We start from the raw sequence: 23,139 nt of genomic DNA on the forward strand, positions 1-23,139 counted from the left end.
AGAGACTTTGGTCCTCACCTTTTCATCATTTTGTTAACTAACTGAAAACATTTCTCATCTTTAGCCCTCAACCTTTCAGCGTCTCTAGTTTAGCGTCTAAGTTTTTTTTGTCCTAATCAGAGCCTCACACATTTCAACTCTGAATTCAGCACTCTGAATTGTTTATCTGGATCAACATTGGTGCTAGCGACTATAGCCGCATTCGGACGGAGCCGTTCTAAGAACGGTCCTCCTCGAATTTCGTTCTGATAACTATCCTTCCCCAGCGGAACTGTTTCAGTCCGCATTCGCACATGAGTCGGGACCAGGTCGTTCCTACAGTCCGAATGCGGCTTATGAGGCTGCACCAGTCCAGGACACAGTGATGCAGGAGTTTTGTACAAACATCAGATACCTGAACAGACAATGCTAACATGATGGAAAGCAGGAGTGTTAACCGCCTTTGTTTAACACAGAGATATTTGCTAATAAGTCCAGCTGAGCCAATGGGAGTGTGAAACCTTTGTGGTTAAGAAATGCAAACAGGTCGCTCGGTTATTACAGTTCATTTAGTCTGAAGGTGTCTGGCCTTGTTGTGGCAAATACAAGCAGATTTTAAATTTCTACAGTTTTGATAGTGGCACAAGCTTTTACGAATAAGGGCTGGTTCCATGAAACAAAAGTGGTCATTTTAGGGACTGAAAGGAAAATTACATTACATTACGGTCATTTTGCAGACGCTTTCATCCAAAGCGACTTACAATAAGTGTCCCTTCACAGTCCCTCCAAAAGTTGAAACACACACTGAGCTAACGCACTACCTGGGCTGACTAAAAAGAACTTGGGTCATGCAGACTCCTCCCACAGATTAACAGGCAAATTGGCCACTCTTGGCTGAAACTAGTTTCAATGGGGGCTGTTATCACACAGTGAAACTAAACCAGCAGCAAGCCTACTTAGCAGTCTAAAGCTGCTTTCGGACAGAGCCGTTCTAAGGCTACGGCTACACGGAAACGAAACAAGGGTTTTTTTGAAAACGGGTACGTAAATTATTGCGGCCATACGGCAACGCTGCTGTAAAGACTCGGGTCCAGACGAGAACGATGAAAAACGATGAAACGATGCAGTACACACGAAACACCTCTAGGTGCGCTGTAAGCCACCCCCACCGGTTACACCAGAACAATAGAAGAAGAAATGCGCATGCGTGTACGCCCCTACTTCTACCAGCGCGATTGTTGTTCCTTCAACAATCGTCTGCAGCAGTGCTGCTATCAATGTTGTGGGGTCCATGATGATCGCTGTCTGTCCTTGTTGTGTTGTCTTCTTCTTCTCGAGTTTGAATGGAAGCCGCTTTTTGTTCTGGTCACTGACGTATGTGTATACGTCACTGCGTTAGCCATGTGTTTGACTGACGCAAAAACGTTTTCGCTGTAACAATGGAAACGAAACGACCTCGTTTTCGAATCTTCCCACTCTGGAACCCGTTCTCAAAAACTATCGTTTTGGGGTAGTGGGAACGCCGGCTCCGTGTGGCCGCGACAGCCAAACGATAAGAAAAAGTATCGTTTACAGTGAAAAACGTTTTCGTGTAGCCGCAGCCTAAGAATGCAGTTATAAGAACGGTCCTCCTCGAATTCCGTTCTGATAACTGTCCTTCCCCAGTGGAACTGTTTCAGTCTGCATTCGCACATGAGTCGGGACCAGGTCGGGACTGATGCGGCGCGCGCAGCCGTCTGCGTCAGCGACGTGTTACTTTAGCGCCACATTCAACAACAAAACAAAACAAAACCCAGTAAAAGTAAGGAGAGAAGAAAAAACACCACAAAGTTCATGGTCTGCATGATGGTGATATTAATCATGGACGATCACATCAGGCGTCTAATATCGAGGCTGGAAGAGCACACAGTCAGGAGACGAAGGATCGAGCGCAGGCGATACTTTTTCATTTCATGAAGTAAGAAAAGAGAGCAGAGCGCTGCAGACAAAGGAGACGACGTGTAAGTTTAACTTATTAAACACGCGCAGGTTGTGTCTGTGTTGTATGAGGAAGCATTTCAGCCATGACAGCATGACATGGGGCGTAGCTACCGACCACCAAACGCCTACGTCAGATGCGTTCCTATAGAACCATGAAAAGACCCGACCTCGGAGAAGGAGCTAAAATGGTTATAGGAACTGAGGGAAATGGTCCCGAGTCCTGTATGTCTGAATGCGGGAGAAAACAGCCCCGTGGATTAAAAGGTTATAGGAACTGCCAAAGGTTCCTACAGTCCGAATGCGGCTAAAGTCAAGCAAAAAGCAGCCTGGTACACAAGACAAATTTACTTACTTATTCTGGATGAATCAAGGAGTTCACAGTCCCTCCAAAAGTTAAAACACACACTGAAGAGATGTTTGTGTAAAGTTCAAATTTGTGACAATCACAATTTCTGCATTACAATCTGTTTGATGCTGTTTGACTAAATGCATAAAATAAAGGAGCTTCTCATGAAGGAAGCAATCACTTTTCTGTAATGCACATATGTAGAGCAAGTTTGCCAATAGAATGCGACTTAATCCCATAAGAGAGATTATATTGTCGCTGGATAATAATAAATGACTGATTTAGAAACTTTGAGTCACTGGCTCTGATGCACAACAGTAGAGAGAATTGTACTTTCCGCCACGGACTTACAGAAGATGAGCAACAACTTGCTGCAAACACTCAACATCGTAAAATGTAAACATCAGCGTTACCAGTCCAGTCTGTCCATGTACATGCAGATGTGAATATATAGGCTCTATGATTGTTGTATGTCTGGAAGCATGGTCCAACATCAGCCGTCTGCGTCGAGGCTAAAGCTCATGAACTTACCTTACTAAGTTTCGTGAGATCATTTAAAGAAGAAAAACAAGTTAAACGATATGAGCAACGCATGTTACAACATCTCCACTCGAATGAGTACAGTGCAGGTCAGAATGATTGGCACCCTGCATATTTAAAGCCCAGAATTTTGAGTTTGGTGAGTCATATTTTGGGTTCCAGAAAACCACTGGTTTTCCCAGTTCCTTCCTGCAGTGCACTCATTAGCCAGACCCTTTCTGATATATGCCTCGAGTACAAGCACACACTTGCATACCTCAGGTCACAGTCAGCCATGAGTTCCAGTAACAGCAGAACATGCTTCTATTTTGCTTACAGTTAAAGCCCATGAAAGGAATAACTGGTCACAGAAGGCCACACATATTATATAATGATGACTTTTGCTTGACTAATTACTGTACTTTGTGACATAAATTCTCCCAAAAATTCAAACCATGCAGTAATCCCCTCATGATGCCTCTTGAATATGGTGACAGGTTATTGAGGTTTCAGCTAATACTTTACCTTAATGTGGAAGTCATGAAGAGCCTCAGAAATGCATAGAGAGACTGGAGAAAGCTGCATTTTTTTTTTCTTGCCATTAAACACACAAAACGAGTCGGCAAAGTAAAATCCTTTTTGTTTTTCTCTCCGTCTTGTAAATTAGAAATTGCCGACTGCTCCTCCACCCTTTGGAACAGTTTACACTTGTTATTCTGTGGTTTTCAGTTTTATACACGGTGACCCCGCATTTGTTCAGATGTGGTGGAGGAGGGAGAATGATGGAAGGAGTTGGTAGGAGAGTGTGTGATGCACATGTGTGTTTTAACCACTGTGGGGGTAAAACAACATTTAGCTGAAGGGCTGTGTTCTGCCCCCACTGCCACTGAACCCTTCGCATTGGAAACAGCTGCAACCTGATTGTGTTTCAATGTACGCTCACCAGGACTCTTCCACCTGTAGAGGAATACTGTGGGGGTTCACTCGTTAGGGGTTGGTTTTTAATGCGCTGAACTAAACCCATGCTTCAAATGTAAAGTGAGATCTTACAAGGTTTGTGTGACCATTAAGTGAGGAATAGCATAAACATAAACCTCTGTGCACCGTGTTGAAAATAACTAACATCTGGCTTTTGTCTTTAGTTTTAAAGTTGCAACTGGCATTCATTCCAGGATCAAATAACTCTGCTGTAGTCGGGTATTTATTGGCCAAAGCTCCAATTGACAGTGATGGAAATGTAGCACTCTGGCACATGCTAACTTTTCCATTGTAATATCGCTACCAAATTCATACATCAAGTCAGACTTTAGAGCCAGGTCTTTATAAGCTTTGGAAGTTGTCACCACGGCAAGTGGATTTAGCCATTTTGACGGTACCCTTGGTTTGAAGAATTCTGTTTAGCAATGCCATCTTGGTTACTTTTGAGCAAGAAGTGGCCATATATAGACCGGAGGGTTTGGAGTTTTACACTTGAAACCAAACTGAATAAAAATGTCTTTCTTTGAAGCCTTATTAATGATGGAAATTATTTTCAGGAAATTGTGTAAAGGGAGTGAATTTGGCGAATGAGATTATTATATTATTAAAAACTTATTGACTTGCTGATGTCTGGGAGATAACTTTCTCATAAAACTGCAGGTTTTATGAGTTTTTACAAAAAAAAGCCATAATGTCCTAGATGCCAAGCTTTAGAGATGCTAGAAGGCAGAAGTAACTTCCCTCGGGTAAAACTAAGAAGACTCTTGCTCCTGATTATAATTTTCATGATAAACTAAGCTAACTGTGCAGGCTGCAGCTCCGTACAATATTTTTTGATTGAAATCTTTTTACCGTACAGATCAGTAAAGGATTTGTTATCACGTCTTCTCACTGAACTAATATTCTAGACTGTCAAACTAATCCATTGATCCAAATGACACTCCCATTAATGGTAGTGGAAATGAACTAGAACACAACTGTTTAGCTACAAAACATTTTAAGATTTAAGACTGTAAGCAGTCTTTGGTCCTTGACAAGCAGCCGTATGGCTTGGCAACATCACAGACAATTTCCCTCACATCTGTTTTTGAAAAGGTAAAATTGATTTGGTTGACAGAGACTATGAGGTACGTGTAAGTTGTTTTGTCTTGATTTCGGCTGACTCATTTATTCATTGCACATCTACTATGATCTAACTTCTCTGTCCTCTGCCCAGCCTGTGCTGATCAGTCTGTTTCTTTGCCAGCTCTCCCTGCCTGTATGCTATTCACCTGCCTGCCATCTGTGCTCGTCTCCCACAAGTCTTTTCATAACTATCCCGGCAGGGAGGTGTATGTTACTTTACATGCGGGGTGGGGTCTGTTTAGTCTCTCAAAAACATCATGCGAAATTGGAAAAACCTGAGCAAACACGGTCATAAGCTCACCTCTTCTCCATGTGCCACAATGAGATCTCACCAAATTAGAAGGCAGAGTGAGGCATTCTTAACATTCTTTGAAAAAGCATGTAGAAGGCTCACAGCTGAACATGTGTTCGGATTAAACTCTTCCCACATCAAGGTGGTGTTCTTGAGTAAAAAGTTTAATTTGTGAGGAAACTGATACTAGGCTGTACTGATCATGAACCAAATCCCTCCCCCTAGAATAGTGAAGAGGAATACATAGTCGGGTAAATAGGAGAGTAAGCCTCTTTATTTTTATATATATATATATATATATATATATATATATATATATATATATATATATATATATATATATTAGGGCTGGGCAACGATTTAAAATTTTTAATCTAATTAATCGCATGATTTCCCTGATTAATCACATTTGTACGCAAAATTCTAAAGTAGTGTATAGCTTTTGGCATTTAGTTTTATTTTAAATGTGCTGCCATATAAATGAAAGTACCATAACATTTGTTGTGCTAACACACTTTTAACATCAGCATTTTTATGTAGTTTTTATGTAGAAGCCTCACTCTACTGTCTGTTTTGTTGAATGACTTGAAAATAAATACACACATATATATATATATATATATATATATATATATATATATATATATATATATATATATATATATATATATATATATATATATATATATATATATATATATATATATATATATATATATATATATACTGCTCTTTTTGCTGATAATCAGAATTGTTAATTTTCTGATCGACCAGGAGCTCCCTTAACATTTCAGCAATCTATTCACCTCGTAGAGTAAAGATCAGACGGGATGGTAGGAATATGAATTAAAAGAGAATGCAAAACGCCCAAAAAAAGGAAATTGACAGGGTGGAATGACTGGTTCATGTTTAAGTCTGCATGATTTCACCTGGCCTCCGCCGCTCTGGCTTATTTATGGGCACCTAATGGGTCTTTGCCCCAGGCAGTGTCTCGCTGTGGTGAGCAGGCCAGCGTGTGGATGTGAATGCACCGCTGTCTCTTTAGTGTGCGAGCTCATTGTCTGCCGTCACGTGTGTTTGTGTACAGTGTGTGCTTGTGTTTGCTTTTGGCTTAATCAGCACTGCTGAGTTCAGGAATTCCAGTTCATCAGAGAGAGAAAGAAGGATAGTCAGCAAGATATGAGCAAGAAGGACAGAAGAAGGAGGTTTAGCAGATAATGGTGTGTTTTTACAAGAAACTGAGTCATAGAAAGAGGGCTATAGAGAGGTGAGAGTTCAGGACGGATGGTAATGTATTGAATTTAATGTTATGAGTCATGTAGGCCTTTTACTTGATTTTAAAAAATCCAGTTTGATTTCAGAAGAAAAGACAAAAAGCCACATTTAAGTGTGGCCAGCCTCTGCTGACACAGACAAACTTGAAGGTGATTATCAAATTTATAGTCATGATGATTTTAATGTCTATGCAGGGCAGTTAAAACTGTAAGAGTTATACGAAGTGTGAGTGCAAGGAAACAAACCATGTCCCCGGAAACTTCAGAATTTTTTTCATCATTGTTTAAAAACTCCCCCTGGTGGTTATGGACACCTTTTTTTAATACTTTTTTAAAAATTTTTTTTAGAGATTCTATGCAACCATGCCTTTTCAAGCTGGGACCTTCATTTGCGTTGTCATATGTGAATGTGAAGGACGAATAGCGGTCGTTCCGCCGATGCACCTCTAAGACGGCAAGGGAGGTGGTAACAGAGGTGAAATGATCCCACCTTGTGTGTCCATGCACACATCGAGCCAGTGTTGCGGGAACAGCGACGTGTGACGACTTGATGTGTTTAAGCGAGTGAGGAAGGACGTCTTTTTTTCCACATGTAAGGCACCACTGGTGTGTGAAAGAGCCTATAGCTAAGGAGGAGTTAAACCTTAGTTTTCACACTTCAGTAGAAAACTTACTGTGCTAGGTACAAATGTTCCATCTATTCATCTGTACTTTTTAATTACTCATTAACAGTTTTATAAGCTTTTTAAAAAAGTCTACTCAAAGAGACTTTCATGCTTTAAAGCTGCAGTCTGCAAGATTTGTTGTTGTAATATGTAAAGTCCTACTTTTTGGCATTTTAAGAGTTTACATGATCTATCAGAACGCTTGAAGTTGAAAACGGTGACCTCCGTAGTCGCAAAATGCAAGAAATGCTTATTTTTTAACCGAAAAATAAAAAGTTATTCAACTTCCTGTCCCGCCCCTTCAAAACACATGAGAACTCGTGCACGTCTACGTGCACGCCAGATGCGCCCACACGACTCCTCATTCATCAACTCACCTGTCATTTGCGATCATGGAAGACACAGTAAGTAGACTAGCCCGAAATGAAGTTCAATAGTCTGTATAAATAAGCGTGGGGATGAGCCTACCTTGTATCGCGCGTGCACAATCGGTGATTGACAGGCAGCAGAGCCCAGCTCGTAAACCTGATTGGTTACCTTTTACCGGTCCGGTCTGCAATTTTGTAAACAAACCTGCTGGCTTTGGAGGGACCTAGCGGGACATATAGGGGACCTAGAGAACTCTTTTTTTTTTGTATTGGGGTATTTAATGTACTACTTTCAGAATCCCCGGACAGTTCCAGGCATTATGCTTGAAAAAGAGTTGCAGACTGCAGCTTTAATGTTTTCCTTGCAGTGGAAGGGAGCTGTATATGCACCAAACAAACAGTAGCTCCCCTCATATTTAGAGTAATAATCTAGAATATTTCTGAAAACCCTAAAATGTATTTTGCATTATAATTATTGGCCTCCACCACCTTGAATGGGAAATATAGGTGTGTGTAGCTGGCGCCTCTGTGTTAACTGGGTATCCACCAACACCGTAACAAACCTGACTGCCATTGGGTTTACAGAACAGTTAGCATTTTAGATCTTTCTCACCAAAAACACCCTGATTTACTGTCAAGGTGATTTATTAGGGTTGCAGCCAAGTCATTTGAAGCACAGCCTGGCTCCTACACATTTTAGATCTGCTCCCTTCTCGTTGTGTTTTAAGTTTCCACGTCCCTGCAATGAGACCTGTGATCCACACTGAGGAGGCCAAGATTGTTCAGTGGAAATCTGTGAAGTCTCTCTTGAGGTGGAGAAGCTTTTGGCTCTTTGGGAATGACTCCATAAAAGCTGGAGGCTCCCTGTGCAGCCTTCTGCCTGTAAACCCTGAGGGAACCATTAGCGTGAGGCCTGCTGGCAGAGGCCACAGCCAGAGCTGAGAGCGCGTCTCGGCCTGCTTCCAGCAAAGCAGAGAAACAGGAGAGACCTTTTTCCCCCTCTTCCCGGAAGGTTACTGAAGTTTAACAAAGTAGACACTGCCTCTTCTGGGTAGTTGAAAGGTGTTCAACAAAGGCTCTTTAACTTCTCCTTCTACTTAACTTGGAAATATCGGTCAGTTGCCTCAACACTTAATCAATCCCAGCATTTTTTTTCAGACGTTCATGGTCCTTAGAGAATTAATTCTTGTCTCGATAATTACTGGATGGATTGTTATGTCAAATTTCTTGTACCCATTCACTCTTACAATATTACTTTAATAGCATAATGGTGAAGGTAATGATATTTGACTAATGGCCAGGGCACATGCCTCATTACCACAACATTGAGGGTTTAATTCCATCCCTGTGTCTCCTGTCACTTTTTGCTCCATCAAATAAAGTCGGACTGTAAAATAATGTTCACAAAGAGTCATTTCAACATATTCGGTACAATAATTCCTGCAAAAACAAAAACTATCGGTTACTGTCAAATGTTTGGATGCCAAGATGCAAAACAAACATGGTGACTAAAGTGAGCATCGCACCTGCTAAATGTTGACATGTTATCATTGTTTGTGGGTTCATACTAACCTTAGCATTCAGCTGACAGCACTGCAGTGCCTCGGCACAGAGACATTGAATTGCTCCTCTCACTATTCTCTTTTTTTTATTTTATTTAACTGCTATCAAGCAAATTAGCAGTAGACAGGTTGACCCTTTCCTTCCCAGCGGGCACACCACAGGCTTTTTGGTATGCAGCAATTAGTGTTTTTTCTCCTTCCCCACAAGCACCCCTGACCTGCAGGAGTAGTTGCTGCCAAGTGGATGACTCGAGGTGACTTGTTTCCGTGCTGCAGCTCAGCCTCATGGTGACAAAACATTGTTTGACGTTGTCCTTAAAAGTTCCGCCACAGAGTGAGTTCCTTTTCTAGCTATAGTCCATCTTGATAGCTGATTATTTTCTGACATCTCATAGACAGCTTTGCAGTAAACGGGTCATCTGCACTTATGGGAAATGTTTTCTTCAAAGCGCTTGGAAATTGGAGGCATTTGCTTTGAGCGCCTTTACCGTCCAGTCCCCCTCAGACTCTCTCTGCCGCTCTCTCTTGCTCTTACTGTCTCCTCTCTGCACGTGTATTCTCTGTTTTTCTCATTAGGCAGACCAATAAATACTGGTGCACTCAGGGTCTCTGTTATGATATCTTTATCTTTTGTGTATATATAGAAGATGGGGATGTAAACACTGCCTTTTTTCTTACCCCCAATGAAACTCGTCAACTAGATTGTAGCGGTTTATTTGACAATATTGATTTGTTGTACAGTGGACAGAAGTGAGCCTACCCAAGATGAGTGCACTTCTGTACAAAAAACAGAATTGGGTGTCCTCTCATTTACTCCATTTGCTTGCTGTCTCTTTGGTCTTTGCTATCTGATCTCCTCCTCCTCCCCCCCCCCCCCCCCCCCCCCCCCCTCCCCCCTTTGTTTACATTTAACCCTTCAAGAACTGACTTTAACCAAAGTTCTCTTTTTTCACTTTATTGCGTCACTTCTCAGTCTTACTACATGCAAACTGTTTTTTCTGGGGCTTATAGTCACTCTCCTTCCTCTTTTTTTTTTTCTTACCCCCACCTTTTATAAACACACTTGGGTCCTGCTGCTATATTTTCACAGTCTTACCATGAAAGGTGCGATCATAGATCTTGTGCTGGCCAAGTTTATTGGTTTGGTGCTTTAATGATAAAGCGAGATGTCAAATTGACCCAGGTGTTCTGTTTCAGATGATAAGCCTGTCCAGGAGGAGGACTGGGTGGTGTGCCAGCATCCTGATTGTCCCGACCGCCGGAGGGCTTCTAAGGTATGTCCCTTAGCACTTGAAGCACAGTCTGTGCAGTGACTAATTTTACTCTCAAGAGTAACAGACTGCAGTTTTGTTAGCCGTTTTCAGCTTTTATCCTACGCTAAGTTCCGCTGACCAGCCACTGGCTGATGCCTGCTAAGCCCCTTTTCACACAACCACTGCTTCCAATAGTCTGCTGGCAACTGAGCATGTCTGCGTCATGTGCAAATGATGCCCCTGGTACTTTTCCATGCCATTTTGTATAGACAGTCTGACTAGGTCGGACCGAGCAACATCTAAGTGTCACTTTCAACACGGCACAAGCCAGAATTGGATGAGTTGGATGAATGGACAGCAAAAATACAGTTTATTTTTTTTGTTTGTTTTTTTTTAATGTTGTTTTTCATGTGACTTCTGACCCAAAAGAACCAAAAAGCTGTCTTTAAGACAATAGTTTTTATTTCTTACCTGCTAAAATATGTATTTTAATTATTTTTATTTTTTTATTGCTGTTAGTGAAAAGGTGTTTTCACTTTGCATATTTCACGACGATGATTTAATGGATGAGCTTTAAGGAAATGAAGAAGGAGCGAGATGTGAATAATTTAGTGTAGTATCAGTACTCACTATTGACAGAGTCTCTATTATGAGGAGAGGGAAAACTGGCGGCTATTTCCGGGTGGTACTGCACTCTAGGGGCGCCAACGAAGCAGTGCAGAGCACGCCGAACTCTATGGTGGTACTATGAAATCCACCTTAGATGCAGCCATTGCTTTTGATAGATTTTTTTATATTTTTTCATTTTAATTTTCCTAAAGGCAGGATAAATGATCCTTTCAAACGGCACTTGGTTTGATTTTTTTTTTTTTTTTTTTTTTTTTTTTTTTAGACTCACTAGATTTGTTTAAAATACACATTTATTGTCAGTATTGCATCCCGAGTGACGTCACGCATGTGGCATCACTTTACGGCATGGTCAGTCCTAGCGCTGAGCTAGCAGAGAGGTGTTAGCTCAAATAGTTACAGATTTCAGCACAGCCCTTTTACATACTCTCTGACTAGCCTCTGGTTTAGCTTTGGTTGTTGTTAGCGGCACCAGGTTAGCACTCTGGCACAGTGGACGAGTGCCGTAAAACAGCCGGTCGTAATCAGCCGTGCGTTCTTCAGATTCCGTTAGCTAAATGCTAGCGGATACTGACTCGCAAATGCCAGACCGGTAAGAAAACAGAAAGCTATAACTCCCAGGTTATTGTATTTTTGATATAAATCCACATCCCTCTGTCAGAAATCACAGTATTATTTTCAGGTTTCAGCCGCTAGCGGGGACATTTTTTGAGTTATTAGCGCCAGCCCTATGGAAAATGGTCTTTCTGCACTCGCTCGCCAGCGCCCCCAGAGAAAATCAACTGAACTGCAGCCAAATTTTTTATAATGGGGCGAATAGGAAGTGGAACGGCTGTCTGTAAAAGGGCTGTGCTATTGACCCTTCCCAGTCACGTGACTTTCGTAAAGCAACCGCCATTTTGGACGTATAGAAGACAACGATTTGCGAGTAACGATAGTAACAGTAACGATACAGACAGACTGAAAATTGAATAAAAGAAGAAAGAACAAGATGCAGAAAAAAACTCCACTATCCAGCGAGGTCGGGCATTTAGTGGGCCAGCAGAGGGAGAGGTATTTGGAGAAGCTGAAAATTGGAGGTTTAGAAAACGACGTGTACTTGCCAGGGCTGTTTACAGACGTCCGACAGCATGCCACCGCCTCTTTCCTTCTTTACCCGACTTCGGCCCCCATGACCTTTATATTTATGTTGTAAAAAACCCATCGCCATACACGGGAAAGGATCTAAAGGCATACAAGAGTTTGGATGCCTACAAATATTTTGTGTCGGGCTATGTGACCTGCCTTTTACCAGTGGATCGTCCCTGGAGCCGGTGGGCGCCATCTTTTTACAGCTAAGGTTTGTTTACATTTTTCATTTAACGTTGTTCACCAGGATAAACGACATGTAAACCCGTTGACACGGTGTTATAATTTTGCTATTACGAGAATTGCAATGACCAAGTCGTAGTGCTTTACTAAAGGCGCTGTGTTATGTTTTATCTAGTAGAAAGGCAACCCTGAAATGGCACGGGGGAACACTAGTGTGTCGTGAGAGATCATCTGGTGTGCCGTGGAAAATCCCTCTCAGGCTTTATCTTTATTTTGCATGTATATGTATATGTTATATATCTTTATTCGACACTTACCTCCAACAAAGTGGTCACTACACAACCGCTGGTATACTGAAGGTTGCCAGTCTTTCCTATTGATCGCCGCGACTCATCTTCTCCGTCGCTCAAGGTCAGTGGGGATCCGGTAAAAAGACAAATCTTTCCTCGTCTGCTGACTGTTGGCACACCCAGGCGCGCAACAATATGCCGGCATGATGTAAACCTTACTGATCGAATCGATATTTTCCTTTGAATGTTCCTCGCTCCTCCGTTGTTGGCTGTGGTAGACTACTTGTTTTCACGTCCAAAATGGCTGACGCTTTTGTTGTGACGTCACGTGGGATGGGTCAATTGTGCCACATTAAATCTGAACTAAAGGTCTTTTCACATGCGCCTGTGGGTGGGTGTATGGGTGGGTCACCATGAAGTTTGAATAAGACATTGTTGACAATTGTTTGCACCCTACTCTCTTTTGCCAAAGAAGTTAAACGATTTTAACCACTATGGCCGGTCCTCAAACATTAAAAAAAGAAGTCTTTTACAAGTTTACCAAAGTATCCTTTTAAACTCACACCATGACCTTTCCTTAACAGCATCTAAACCAAGTCACTTTTTGTCTAAACTCAGCTTAACTTTACCTTAAATGATTACATTTTTTTTATTTTGGAAGGAACAGCAATGATGAGAATGTCTCATGGTGATCCCTCTAGGCTTTTGAACATTGTTGGATATAACCCGGCACTATTTTGTCTCTGTTGTGCTACAGCAGGGTGAAAGGTGAAGCAAGTGCCGAAGCTTCTTTTCTTCTTTTAGGCGTTAAAGGGGGTGCGAGTCGCGGGGCTCTGTGTCTGGCCACCAGACTGTGAAATGAATTTTTCCTTTGAAGCCTCTAGTTTCTGAAAAAACGGGACTCTGGCCAGAAGACCAGGGGAAACCGCCATGGCGTCTGGGTTGTCGGTCAGATGGTTTGTTTTGGTTTGCCCACTCTGCCTCGACGTCTGCCTCCAGCCAGTAGAGTAGGGCATTAGACGGATTTTCTCATTGGATCGAGATGTTGTCTCCTGCTGTCCTCTTTGTGGAAAACAATGAAAAGGGAAAATGCCTGTAGAGAGAGTGAGATTGTTATATATAGTTTCTCTCCATGGCAACTGAGAATAATAAAGTGGGGAGAGGCAGAAGGAGCACAAGTGCTCAGTCTGAATTGCTTCTTTCCCTGTTCCCCACATTATTGCAATTATTATTATCAAAATCCACTTTTTCCTTAAGACAAAGTCACTCCAGAGTCTCTCGTGTGTTATATTCCTTCTGTTTGTTGGATTTGTATAGAGGTGTGAATGAGGCAGAAGACTTTCTCCCTGGTCAGGATGGATGTTATTTTTGTAAGAGGGAGAAGGAAAGATGCATCTCTGCGTGGATAGCAGCCGATGAGCTCTTCTTTATCTTTGTGCTTTTGGTGTCCCACCTGTCTGTTACTCTGATGGCCATTTGATCCTCTTCATGCTCATTCCTGACCAATTCTTCAAACTCACCAAGACATAAGTCATCAAAGTAGTGAACTACTTCCTTGTAATCTTTTAAAGTGGTCTTGAGTAACAGTTCTCCAGGGTGTCACAAGAACTTTCAGTGTTATTCACACAATGACTGCTTTCGTACTCATTTCCAGTTCAGTCCTTGTACTTGACTATTTTGGGGGGATTTTTTTTTTTTTAAACTTTTTCTTGGTTTGATTTACAGCTGGCCTATGACTCATTCAAACATAAATAAGCTCAAGGGATGAACCAGCGCCTACTCATAACAGAAACCTTGGCAGCGAACCAATTCCAAATTATATCTTTGAGGACTTTGTTACTAGAACTAACAGCCTGTTGAAAAAAGAGTGACACAGGTTGACAGACATAAAATAGTTATTTTTCCACCAACAAGATGATTCTCAAAGAGCTATTACCTGAAAATGTGGCATATTTCAGCATGGTGTGCAAAAATTTGGGAAACCTGGACAAGTGGAGGACATAAGAAGGGACGGGGCTACAAACTATCTCCTTACTAAACTATGTCCTTAAAAAATAGGAAAAATCCAGCAAAGACCTGACACAGGGACTGAGAGATGCATCTGGACCGTCAGTTGATCAGTCTACTGCTCACTAAACCCTTGTTTGAAATGGTCCCCATGGAAGGTGGTTGTCAAGACCTTAAGGGGATAGTTCGCCTCTTTTGACATGAAGCTGTATGACATCCCATATTAGCAATATCATTTTATGAACATTGACTTACCCCCCGCTGCGTCCCGTGAGCCGAGTTCCAGCTGAGTTTTGGCGTCCACGAAGCTAGTCCGGCTAGTTGGCTGGGGCTTGAAAAATAAAGCGTCTTGCTTCTCAAAAAAAATATGCGTTCAAAAGAGTAATACATTTGCATCACAAAATCGTTCTCGACGAAAAAGTCAGACCTCACTTCGCTTGGCGCTATTTTTGCCTCCCTTGATATCAATGTGTCCAGCCACCTAGCGATAGCTGCACCTGTTACGGTGTTTGCTGCTCGGAAGCAGGGGAGTGCTCGGTCTGCACTTCGGTCTGCACAGTTTACATTGGACGCATTGATATCAAGGGAGGCAAAAATAGCGCCAAGCGAAGTGAGGTCTGACTTTTTCATCGAGAACGATTTTGTGACGCCAAAAAGCTTCGTGGACGCCAAAACTCAGCTGGACGCAGCGGGGGGTAAGTCAATGTTCATAAATGATATTGCTAATATGGGATGTCATACAGCTTCATGTCAAAAGAGGCGAACTATCCCTTTAATAAGGGCTAAACAGAGGTTAAACGGGGAGAAAAGGCTGAGGTATGTCAAATGACACGAGATCTGGACTGACAATCAGTGGCAAACAGGTCTGATGGAGGGATGAATCCTCCCCAGAGCTCGGACCTCAACATTATTGAAGCAGTGTGGGATCATGTTGACAGAGAACGGAACAAAAGGCAGCCCACATCCAAAGAAGAGTTCCTAAAGACTACTTAAAGAAATTACATAGAAGCCTTGTCTTAAGAGAGTTTAGGCTGTGTTGAAAAGTAAAGGTGGTCATACCGAACATTGACTTTCAAACTCATTTGAATTTTACAAGCTTTGTGTTTGCCTTTAATACTGGATTTCACTTTTGTTTACATATGTTTCAGCGAATCACTGCACCCATTTCCAATTTTCCTGGCAATATATAAAGAAAAGACTTTTGGATAGTGCTGTATCTTGCACATCTAAGACTGTATGTATGGAAATGTGAGTCATGGAAATAATTATTGTGCAGGTGAGAAAAATGTTTAAAGGGGAACTGAGAGAAATGAGCTGCTGAAGCAACAGGGCTGGGCAGTCACTGGCAGATACAGCAAAAAGAGTTGATCACTTCTTCTCTTCCTTCAGCACTCTCCTCATACACTTTATAATTCTGTATTTATTCATTGTTTAGGAAGCACTTCATATTTGTGTAAAGCAGCCAAACTACAGAAGTTTGCAACCTCAGCAAATCTCGCTCCTTATTCGTACTGTCTTGTGTGGCATGCACTTTTGATCACTTTGACCAATAAAAGGAAGGATGAAAAATTCCATGTGTCAGTCCACTGATAGATGTACAAAAGTGGGTAAATATATGGATAAATACAATAACTACAGAATCTTTGGGGACCATTTAAGGCCTGCTTTTAGGGATGAGGGGATGCAGTGGTGTATGTGCTAGGATGGTGAACGCTGAGCCAACTGTTTTTTTTTTTTTTTTTTTCGTTTTTTTTTAATCATCATAAACTGATTCTTCTGGCTCTGCTGCCCCCTGCCTCAGGAAGCCACTGAACCGAGGCTATATATTTATATATCCTTCTAAACAGACCCTTATCTTATTGGAGTATTCTTATTGTTGGGTTCTGAGATTGGGTTCTGGGTTCTTTGGATGTTTTTTTTTTTTTTAAAGTAAGGATTAGGACCTAAGACACAACGCTATCTGACCAAGGTGGTTTCTTCTTTCAGCTATATCCTCTAAGCTGAGGGCTGATATTTCAACCCCTTTAATGTACGTGTTTTTATGTTCTACTGTTTAATGTAGAATACAAGTTATGGGACCTACAGTTCAGTTTGGAGGGATGTTACGGTTAAAATGTATTTGAATTTTATTTATTAAGGTTTTATCTCGGTGTCATCGATTTCTACCTTTTGAATTTTTTTTTCATTTAAGTTGTTTAGCGGCAAAAAAAACAAAATATTAACGGATAGATGAAACTTTTTGTACTTCACTTTTGTAGCTCAAAAAAAAAAAAAACAGAAAATTATTTATAGACACTTTGGCTCTGATGAAACCCCGTATTTCAAAGAAAGTGTCAAAGCCACCAACCTTTCTCAACTGTGTTGAATGGAAAAGCCATCAGAAAAGAAGAATGTTTTAGCCTTCAGACCTCACACAGTGGCATCATCACAGAGGACAGCACTTCACTGACTGACCTCATCTGCTCCAGTAAAGAGGGGATACCTTGAGAAAATTTTTAGTGTTCTGTTTAGCTGTTGCTCATTAGTTACACGTGTGTCGTCTGTAACGAGCTTGAAACAGCAGGGGGCAACGTCACGGCAACCCTGACCCTCAGGAGTCGATGCTGTGTGCTCTCCTCATGAGCTCACTCAGTCAGCGTTTGCTTGACTGGTGAGAAGCACATTTCTGGGAGGAATTTGGACATAAATTTTCCTCCACTTTCAGCCACTCCACCCACCGAACAGATTTGGACACATCAAAGAATTTTTTTATTTTTTTATTTTACTGAGAAAATGAGAAAAAAAAAATCAAGTTTTATATTTCTCTTTGAGTTCTCAGACTGGTCTCTTTGATATGCTGGCGGCTTGGCAACAGGACACAGAGCAGACACAAACACACACAGACAAACAGACGGTCTTAGGCCAGTCCTGCACAGCATTTAAATCCTTTTTATTTCCAGACAGGCCTGCCTTGAGACTCCTCCTGCCATATATCAACTCCCAAAAGGACTGCGTCTCTTCTAGTCACAGCATGACTGCCTGGGACCTCAATGGGTTCACCTAAACCATAATTTACTGAAATCTTCCCAGGTGTCATCCTGTACTCGTGCTACTGTAGCTCAGCTCTATCGCCACATTGCACAGCAACACTCAAAGAGATTACTGTGACAATTTAAGATGGCCCAACATGTGTTACCCAGAGATTTTGCAATTTTGTTTGGATATTTTGGGTTTCTTTAATTTCAGTGGGATTTACAGGTGTTGAAAGATGAAGCCTGGTAGGATTCATTTCATATCACGCCGGTGAACACTCGGTGCTAGTCTGAGCTTGCTGCTGGGATCGAGACTCCAATACAGAGGAGCTCATTACGTCCCTGATCGTTTAAAACCCCCCTCCCTTCTTATTTTCTTCTATCCCAGTCTGCTTCATTTCCCTGGCTGCGTCAGCTCGGACAGGACCAGACAAGATAACTGGGAAGGTGCGGGTTGCTTAGACAACGAGTCCGTCTTATTCCAAACAGCTGGGGGCAAAGGGATTTCTTGATGAAAGGGTTTAGCAGAGGAAGAAATGATGAGGAAATGTATCAGTCAGCTGGTTCACACACTGTCAGTGCATTTCCATCCATGTATTTTGAAAAGGCGTGTTGATGGAAAAAAAAAACACGATTTAGTTTCAAGTCAATATCTCACTAAAGAAATTTTTAGAAAAAAACGTATGTTTGGGGGGATAGAATTTCTGCTGCTTAATATTGTCCTATTTTGTTGCAATTCAAGCCACAGAACACAGCTCACAGCCGTTATTTTTTTATTTAATTTTTTATTTAATTTTTAATTTTTTTATTTTAAATTAACACGACTTTGTGGACGCAGTGACAACTGATGGTTCTTATGACATAAGAATCGAGAGAATTTGATGTAAAAGCCCAAGGCTGAGAGTGAGGGCCAGTAGTCGTTTGAGCTATTCTTTCATCATTTGCACTTGATTGACTTTTTCGATAAACTTATGAGGTGCAGATAGTGCTTAAAAAATTTGAAAAAGAAGTAACACCATACATTTCGTGCAGCGCTTTGTGTGTGGCCACTAAAGTCAGCTATTTTGCTGACTTAACCACAAACTCCAAACATGAAAAACTTGTAGAGTGACAGCATTTGACAAACTGCCCAATGAAAGTTGCTGATGGAACTGCAGCATGAATTTTAAATTCTATTCAGTTTATCTATATAGCACCAAAATACAACAAATGTCATCTCAAGGCACTTAAATAGTATAGTTCAATTCAAGCCAATTGGAGTTCAATTCATTGTATGTATGCCTACAGCATTTGCAGAGGGCACTTACATGTTTTTGTAATTTGATACATCCTACTGCAATGTGAAGGAGGATTTGCCATTAATTTATTTCTTTGGCTACATTTTGGGCAGGCTGTTTGCAGTAACTGAATTTCAGTAAATCTGTGGCTGCGGTTGCTTTAATGTAAAGCTGTTTTCACACATGCACACCAGCCCTGAAATTTTTTGGGGGAGTTTTGGGAGCAGCAACGTGTAAGAATTCAAAATGTCTGTAGCATTTTCTAATGATATCTACATAAGAAGTCTGACACGTCAAGCAAGCACTCCCGTACGTAACTGCAGCACCAAATATTGTGGAGCATTTGATGAGAGTCTGTGTTGACAAGAGTTGCTGCTCGAGACTCTTTTCTGCTGACTTGTGATATTGGGGATGCGTCCAACAATAAGTAATATTGACATAAACATGGAAACGGCCATCATGGAGTCTCATCTGCCAGTGTCATGCTTGAAAAGAAGACGCAGCGGTTTCCACAGCTTACTTTTTGTGCCGCGTACTGTGACTTCTGTACTCTGCACAGAAGCCATCGTGGAGAATTTCTTGCATCACCAGCAGAGAATACACCCTGTGAGGTGCAGGAACGGCTATTGCAGAGAAATTCTGAATCCGATTCTCTTGATGCTTTCCAGAAACTTTCCAGTATTTGTGTAAAAGGGGTTTGAGCTAATACTTTTCACCTGGATGCTACCCACATGTACAGTATCTCTTACGGCTTTGCTCCTCAGTAGATTGCAATCTACACAGTTTGGTGATTTGGCTTTCTGAGTAAAAGTGTTTGAGGATGTGACCACAGCTATGACTGTAAAGTTCTTGGGAAGTTTACTTTATGATGTAATGCAAAGCCATTCATGCGAATGGTGGTCTGAATTTTGACTCCGGAGTCATTTAGACATTTATTAAGCCAGGACGGCTACAAATTCGTGTTCCAACCTGACTGACCATTGAGAAACACTGTGCTGTTTGTTTACTTAGGGAAGGGTGAGTGTGCATGTTCTTTTCCAGCATTTCATGCCCTGCCCCTAAAAGACAAACACATTTACACACAGCTCCTTAGCAGATCTGTTGTTGGACTTAAAGCATGGAGTCGTTGTCACTCTAGTCATCTGAAATTACTTTAACAGAGGTTTACCTTTACATTATTATTATTTCCCACAGTTTTTTTCCTTTGAAGATTTTTTTTTAAGTCTCTAGTGACACTCTAAGGGCGCTGGTTCCCTGCATTTCTGCACTCTTATGGCCTAGTAGGTACCCAAAGTCTCAAACTTAAAAGTTGGTGAATAAAATAACTTTTTTTTTCCAGCATCGCATCCACTGAGGCCCAAAATTGAACCGAGTGTTGACTGCCCATGTGACACATATTGAGATGATTGCAGACTTCAGTAGGCAGATACATTATAAAGAAGCTATAGATATTATGACATTTTTTTTTAAATATTTGTAATCGCTCAGGTGGCTCCTCTGATAGAATAGTCTTTGGAAGAATGGTGGACCATTGCTCCAGAATAGTTCCTTAGACTTTTAGAACTGGTGACAAAGTGAAATGAAGCTGTCCTGCTGGCATGCGGTGCCCAACACCACCTGGACATTCATCTTGATATGACATTTAAAACCAGAGATCCAAAGCGTTAGCGATCCCGTGATGGTGAAATGCATTTGGATCTCACTAAAAATACGTCTTTGAGACGTCTTACACGACTTGGAAATGCGATGTCATGTTTCATCTGTACAACGTAAAAGTGTATTCCATTAGGTGAAAAAAATGCTGTGTAGATCACAGCAAATTCATCTTTGTTAGGATCCAGTATATTTCAGTATTGACCTCTATTTAAAAAAAACAACAACAACAGAAGAACAATAATCTGACCACAGCAGTCAAATCCGATATTTAATCAGAGCCCCTTCAGTTCTGATTATTTTAGCCTCGTGCTAACCTCACATTTCTGATTCAGTCGTTAGTGGTTAAACATTGATAAGTTAGTCTACTGCGATCCACAAAGACTCATCGGACAACTAGGAAATTATTTTTACAGAGCAGACAGACGGAAATCACAAGGTTTTCTTTGGAACAAGGTTTTGTGTTGAAAGCCGGCTGGGTGTATTTTACTATACATATAAACCGATGACTTGTGTTTTTTAGTTTATGTTGCAAGCTTTACTTATCCTTATAAAGGCTGAGCTGTCTTCCTAGAGTTGGGTTATTGCTAAGACTTGATATTCCCATGTTTATGGGGATGTTTCTCTCCAATTGAGTAACACTGTTGATGATGTGGATCGCAGCCACACCTGCAAGCTGCGACAGCTCCTTCTTGTACAAACACACACAGACTTTATCTGTTTCGGCCAAATCAGGTCTTCCGGCTGCTTCGTCTAACACCCCCATGAGATGTGTTGGTCCAAAGACTGAAACTGATTATTTTGACCACTGTACTAGAGCCGTGGTCTGTTATGAAATTTAGTTTCACAGGGGTTTAGAAAATGTGCAAGATGACACACAGCTGAATTTTCTTTGAACGAGTGCTTTCCTCGCACTACACGGAAAAGTGGAGGACACGTGGGGAAGTCGAGTTGTTCTTGTCGTTTTGGGGGGTTTTCTAAACACAAGATATCTAATATTATCTGAAGAATCGCACCTTTTTCGCTCAAGTGGAAAGATTTTCATCTAGCTTGGACAGGTGTTCCCACCCACTTGTCTCTAATGATGTCAGAATGTCTATTTGCATCTTTCCATTCAGGTTTTATTTAATCATGCCTGCTACACAGTTCAAGTGAATTGAAGTGCTCCCGAGGGAATTTATTATTTTTTTTTTCCTGTTTATATATGAACAGCTGAGGGGGATGCTTAAGTTCTGCAGTACATCGTCGATTGATGAATAAAAAACTCTGTAACATCTGAGCTCCATGAAGCCATTTTTCTCTCAAGTGTTTATTTTAAGGTATTACTCTCATGTCAAATGTTTTACTGATATTTCCACCAAAATTTGTGAAATTCAGCTTGCGAATGCTGCAGTTGTGTCTTCAGCCAATCAATGCACATTTGCTCTTTCTGGACACTTTCTTTAATTGTTCTTCTTGTGTCGGGAGATTACCTACACTAAGACGATAGCTTGGAAAAAAAAAAAAAAAAGATTATACAAATAGTTCTATGAACTACGATCTCCTTGGTTATGGGAACAATGAAAACTGCAGTCCAAAAGTACCCAAAGTGATCCAACAGTACATAAGAATAAAGCTGAATTATGTTGAAAAATGCTTCCTGCTTCTTTTTCGTGTTCAAAGGGTTGGCAATTTGTGGATTAGTCATCATGAGGGCTCCTCATTAGGCTACTGACATCGTTCCGCATCCACTATACATTCATGCTACATACAGCTTTATAAACCCATATCTACCAGTTGTATTTTCTTGCTGTTTCTTGGGGGCACTGTTAAAGGCACGTGGAGCAATCAGGGGGATAGTTTTACTGAGCTTGATGCTGTAGGTCCTTGTGCTTTACCCTGCTGCAGAAAAGAAGGAAGACATATTGGTGAAATTAAACTAAATGTTTAAGAAGAATTCAATGAACTGTCGACTTCACTCACTGCCTTTGGTTTTCATCCACGTTTTTTTATTTTTTATTTTTTATTTTTTCACAATTCATCCGCTTTGAGAGGATTTCTGTTGTGGTCGAAGCTAACTTTCAACCAGTGAGCATGCTACCTACGCATAGGCTGTGTTCGAAACCGCATACTACATACTACATACTTGCAAACGGCATACTCATCGATCAGACAGTATGCAGAGTGTTTACCCACAATGCATTTTGCTCCTACCCGAGCCGAAATCAGCCGGCCTGAAGCTGATTTCGCTTAAGCTCTAAACTCTGTAAACTTTAGCAACATTTGAAAGATTTTCAGGCGAGAAAATAGTCGTTTAGATCCCCAACGTGTTGAAAATCTGACAAAATACCGGCTATTTACAATTTTGTTCCGACGAATTCGGCGCTACTAAAGCTAGCCGCAGTGAGCAACGCACTTCCGGTTATTTTCACAAAATAAAATACCCGTTGCCTTTTATCATAGGGAAAGCCATTACGATACAACTGGTGCTTTTGTTTTGAAAACAGGAAGTGAACCTACCCTCGTTGTAGCTAGCTTGAAACTGCCGTTTTGACGTCAAGTTATGATGCATCTTGGGTAGTTTGAGTATGAGTAGTAACCTCATGATGCATACCCAACATTTCGGCGAATCTAGTATGCATC

The 23,139-nt window shown here is 41.2% G+C and overlaps 1 protein-coding gene across 4 annotated transcripts in view; it reads left to right on the forward strand.

Annotated features, from left to right (window-relative positions):
* plekhg5b (pleckstrin homology domain containing, family G (with RhoGef domain) member 5b) overlaps nucleotides 1-23,139 on the forward strand; it is a 79,021-nt gene that overhangs the window by 14,599 nt on the left and 41,283 nt on the right. For all 4 annotated transcript variants that reach the window (XM_075475287.1, XM_075475286.1, XM_075475285.1 and 1 more), the window contains exon 2: nucleotides 10,286-10,362. In XM_075475287.1, coding sequence (XP_075331402.1) covers nucleotides 10,286-10,362 — 77 coding nt within the window. The remainder of the gene's footprint in view (nucleotides 1-10,285; nucleotides 10,363-23,139) is intronic.

Source organism: Odontesthes bonariensis, chromosome 10 (genome assembly GCF_027942865.1).
Source record: "Odontesthes bonariensis isolate fOdoBon6 chromosome 10, fOdoBon6.hap1, whole genome shotgun sequence".
In the NCBI taxonomy this organism is placed as follows: domain Eukaryota; kingdom Metazoa; phylum Chordata; class Actinopteri; order Atheriniformes; family Atherinopsidae; genus Odontesthes; species Odontesthes bonariensis.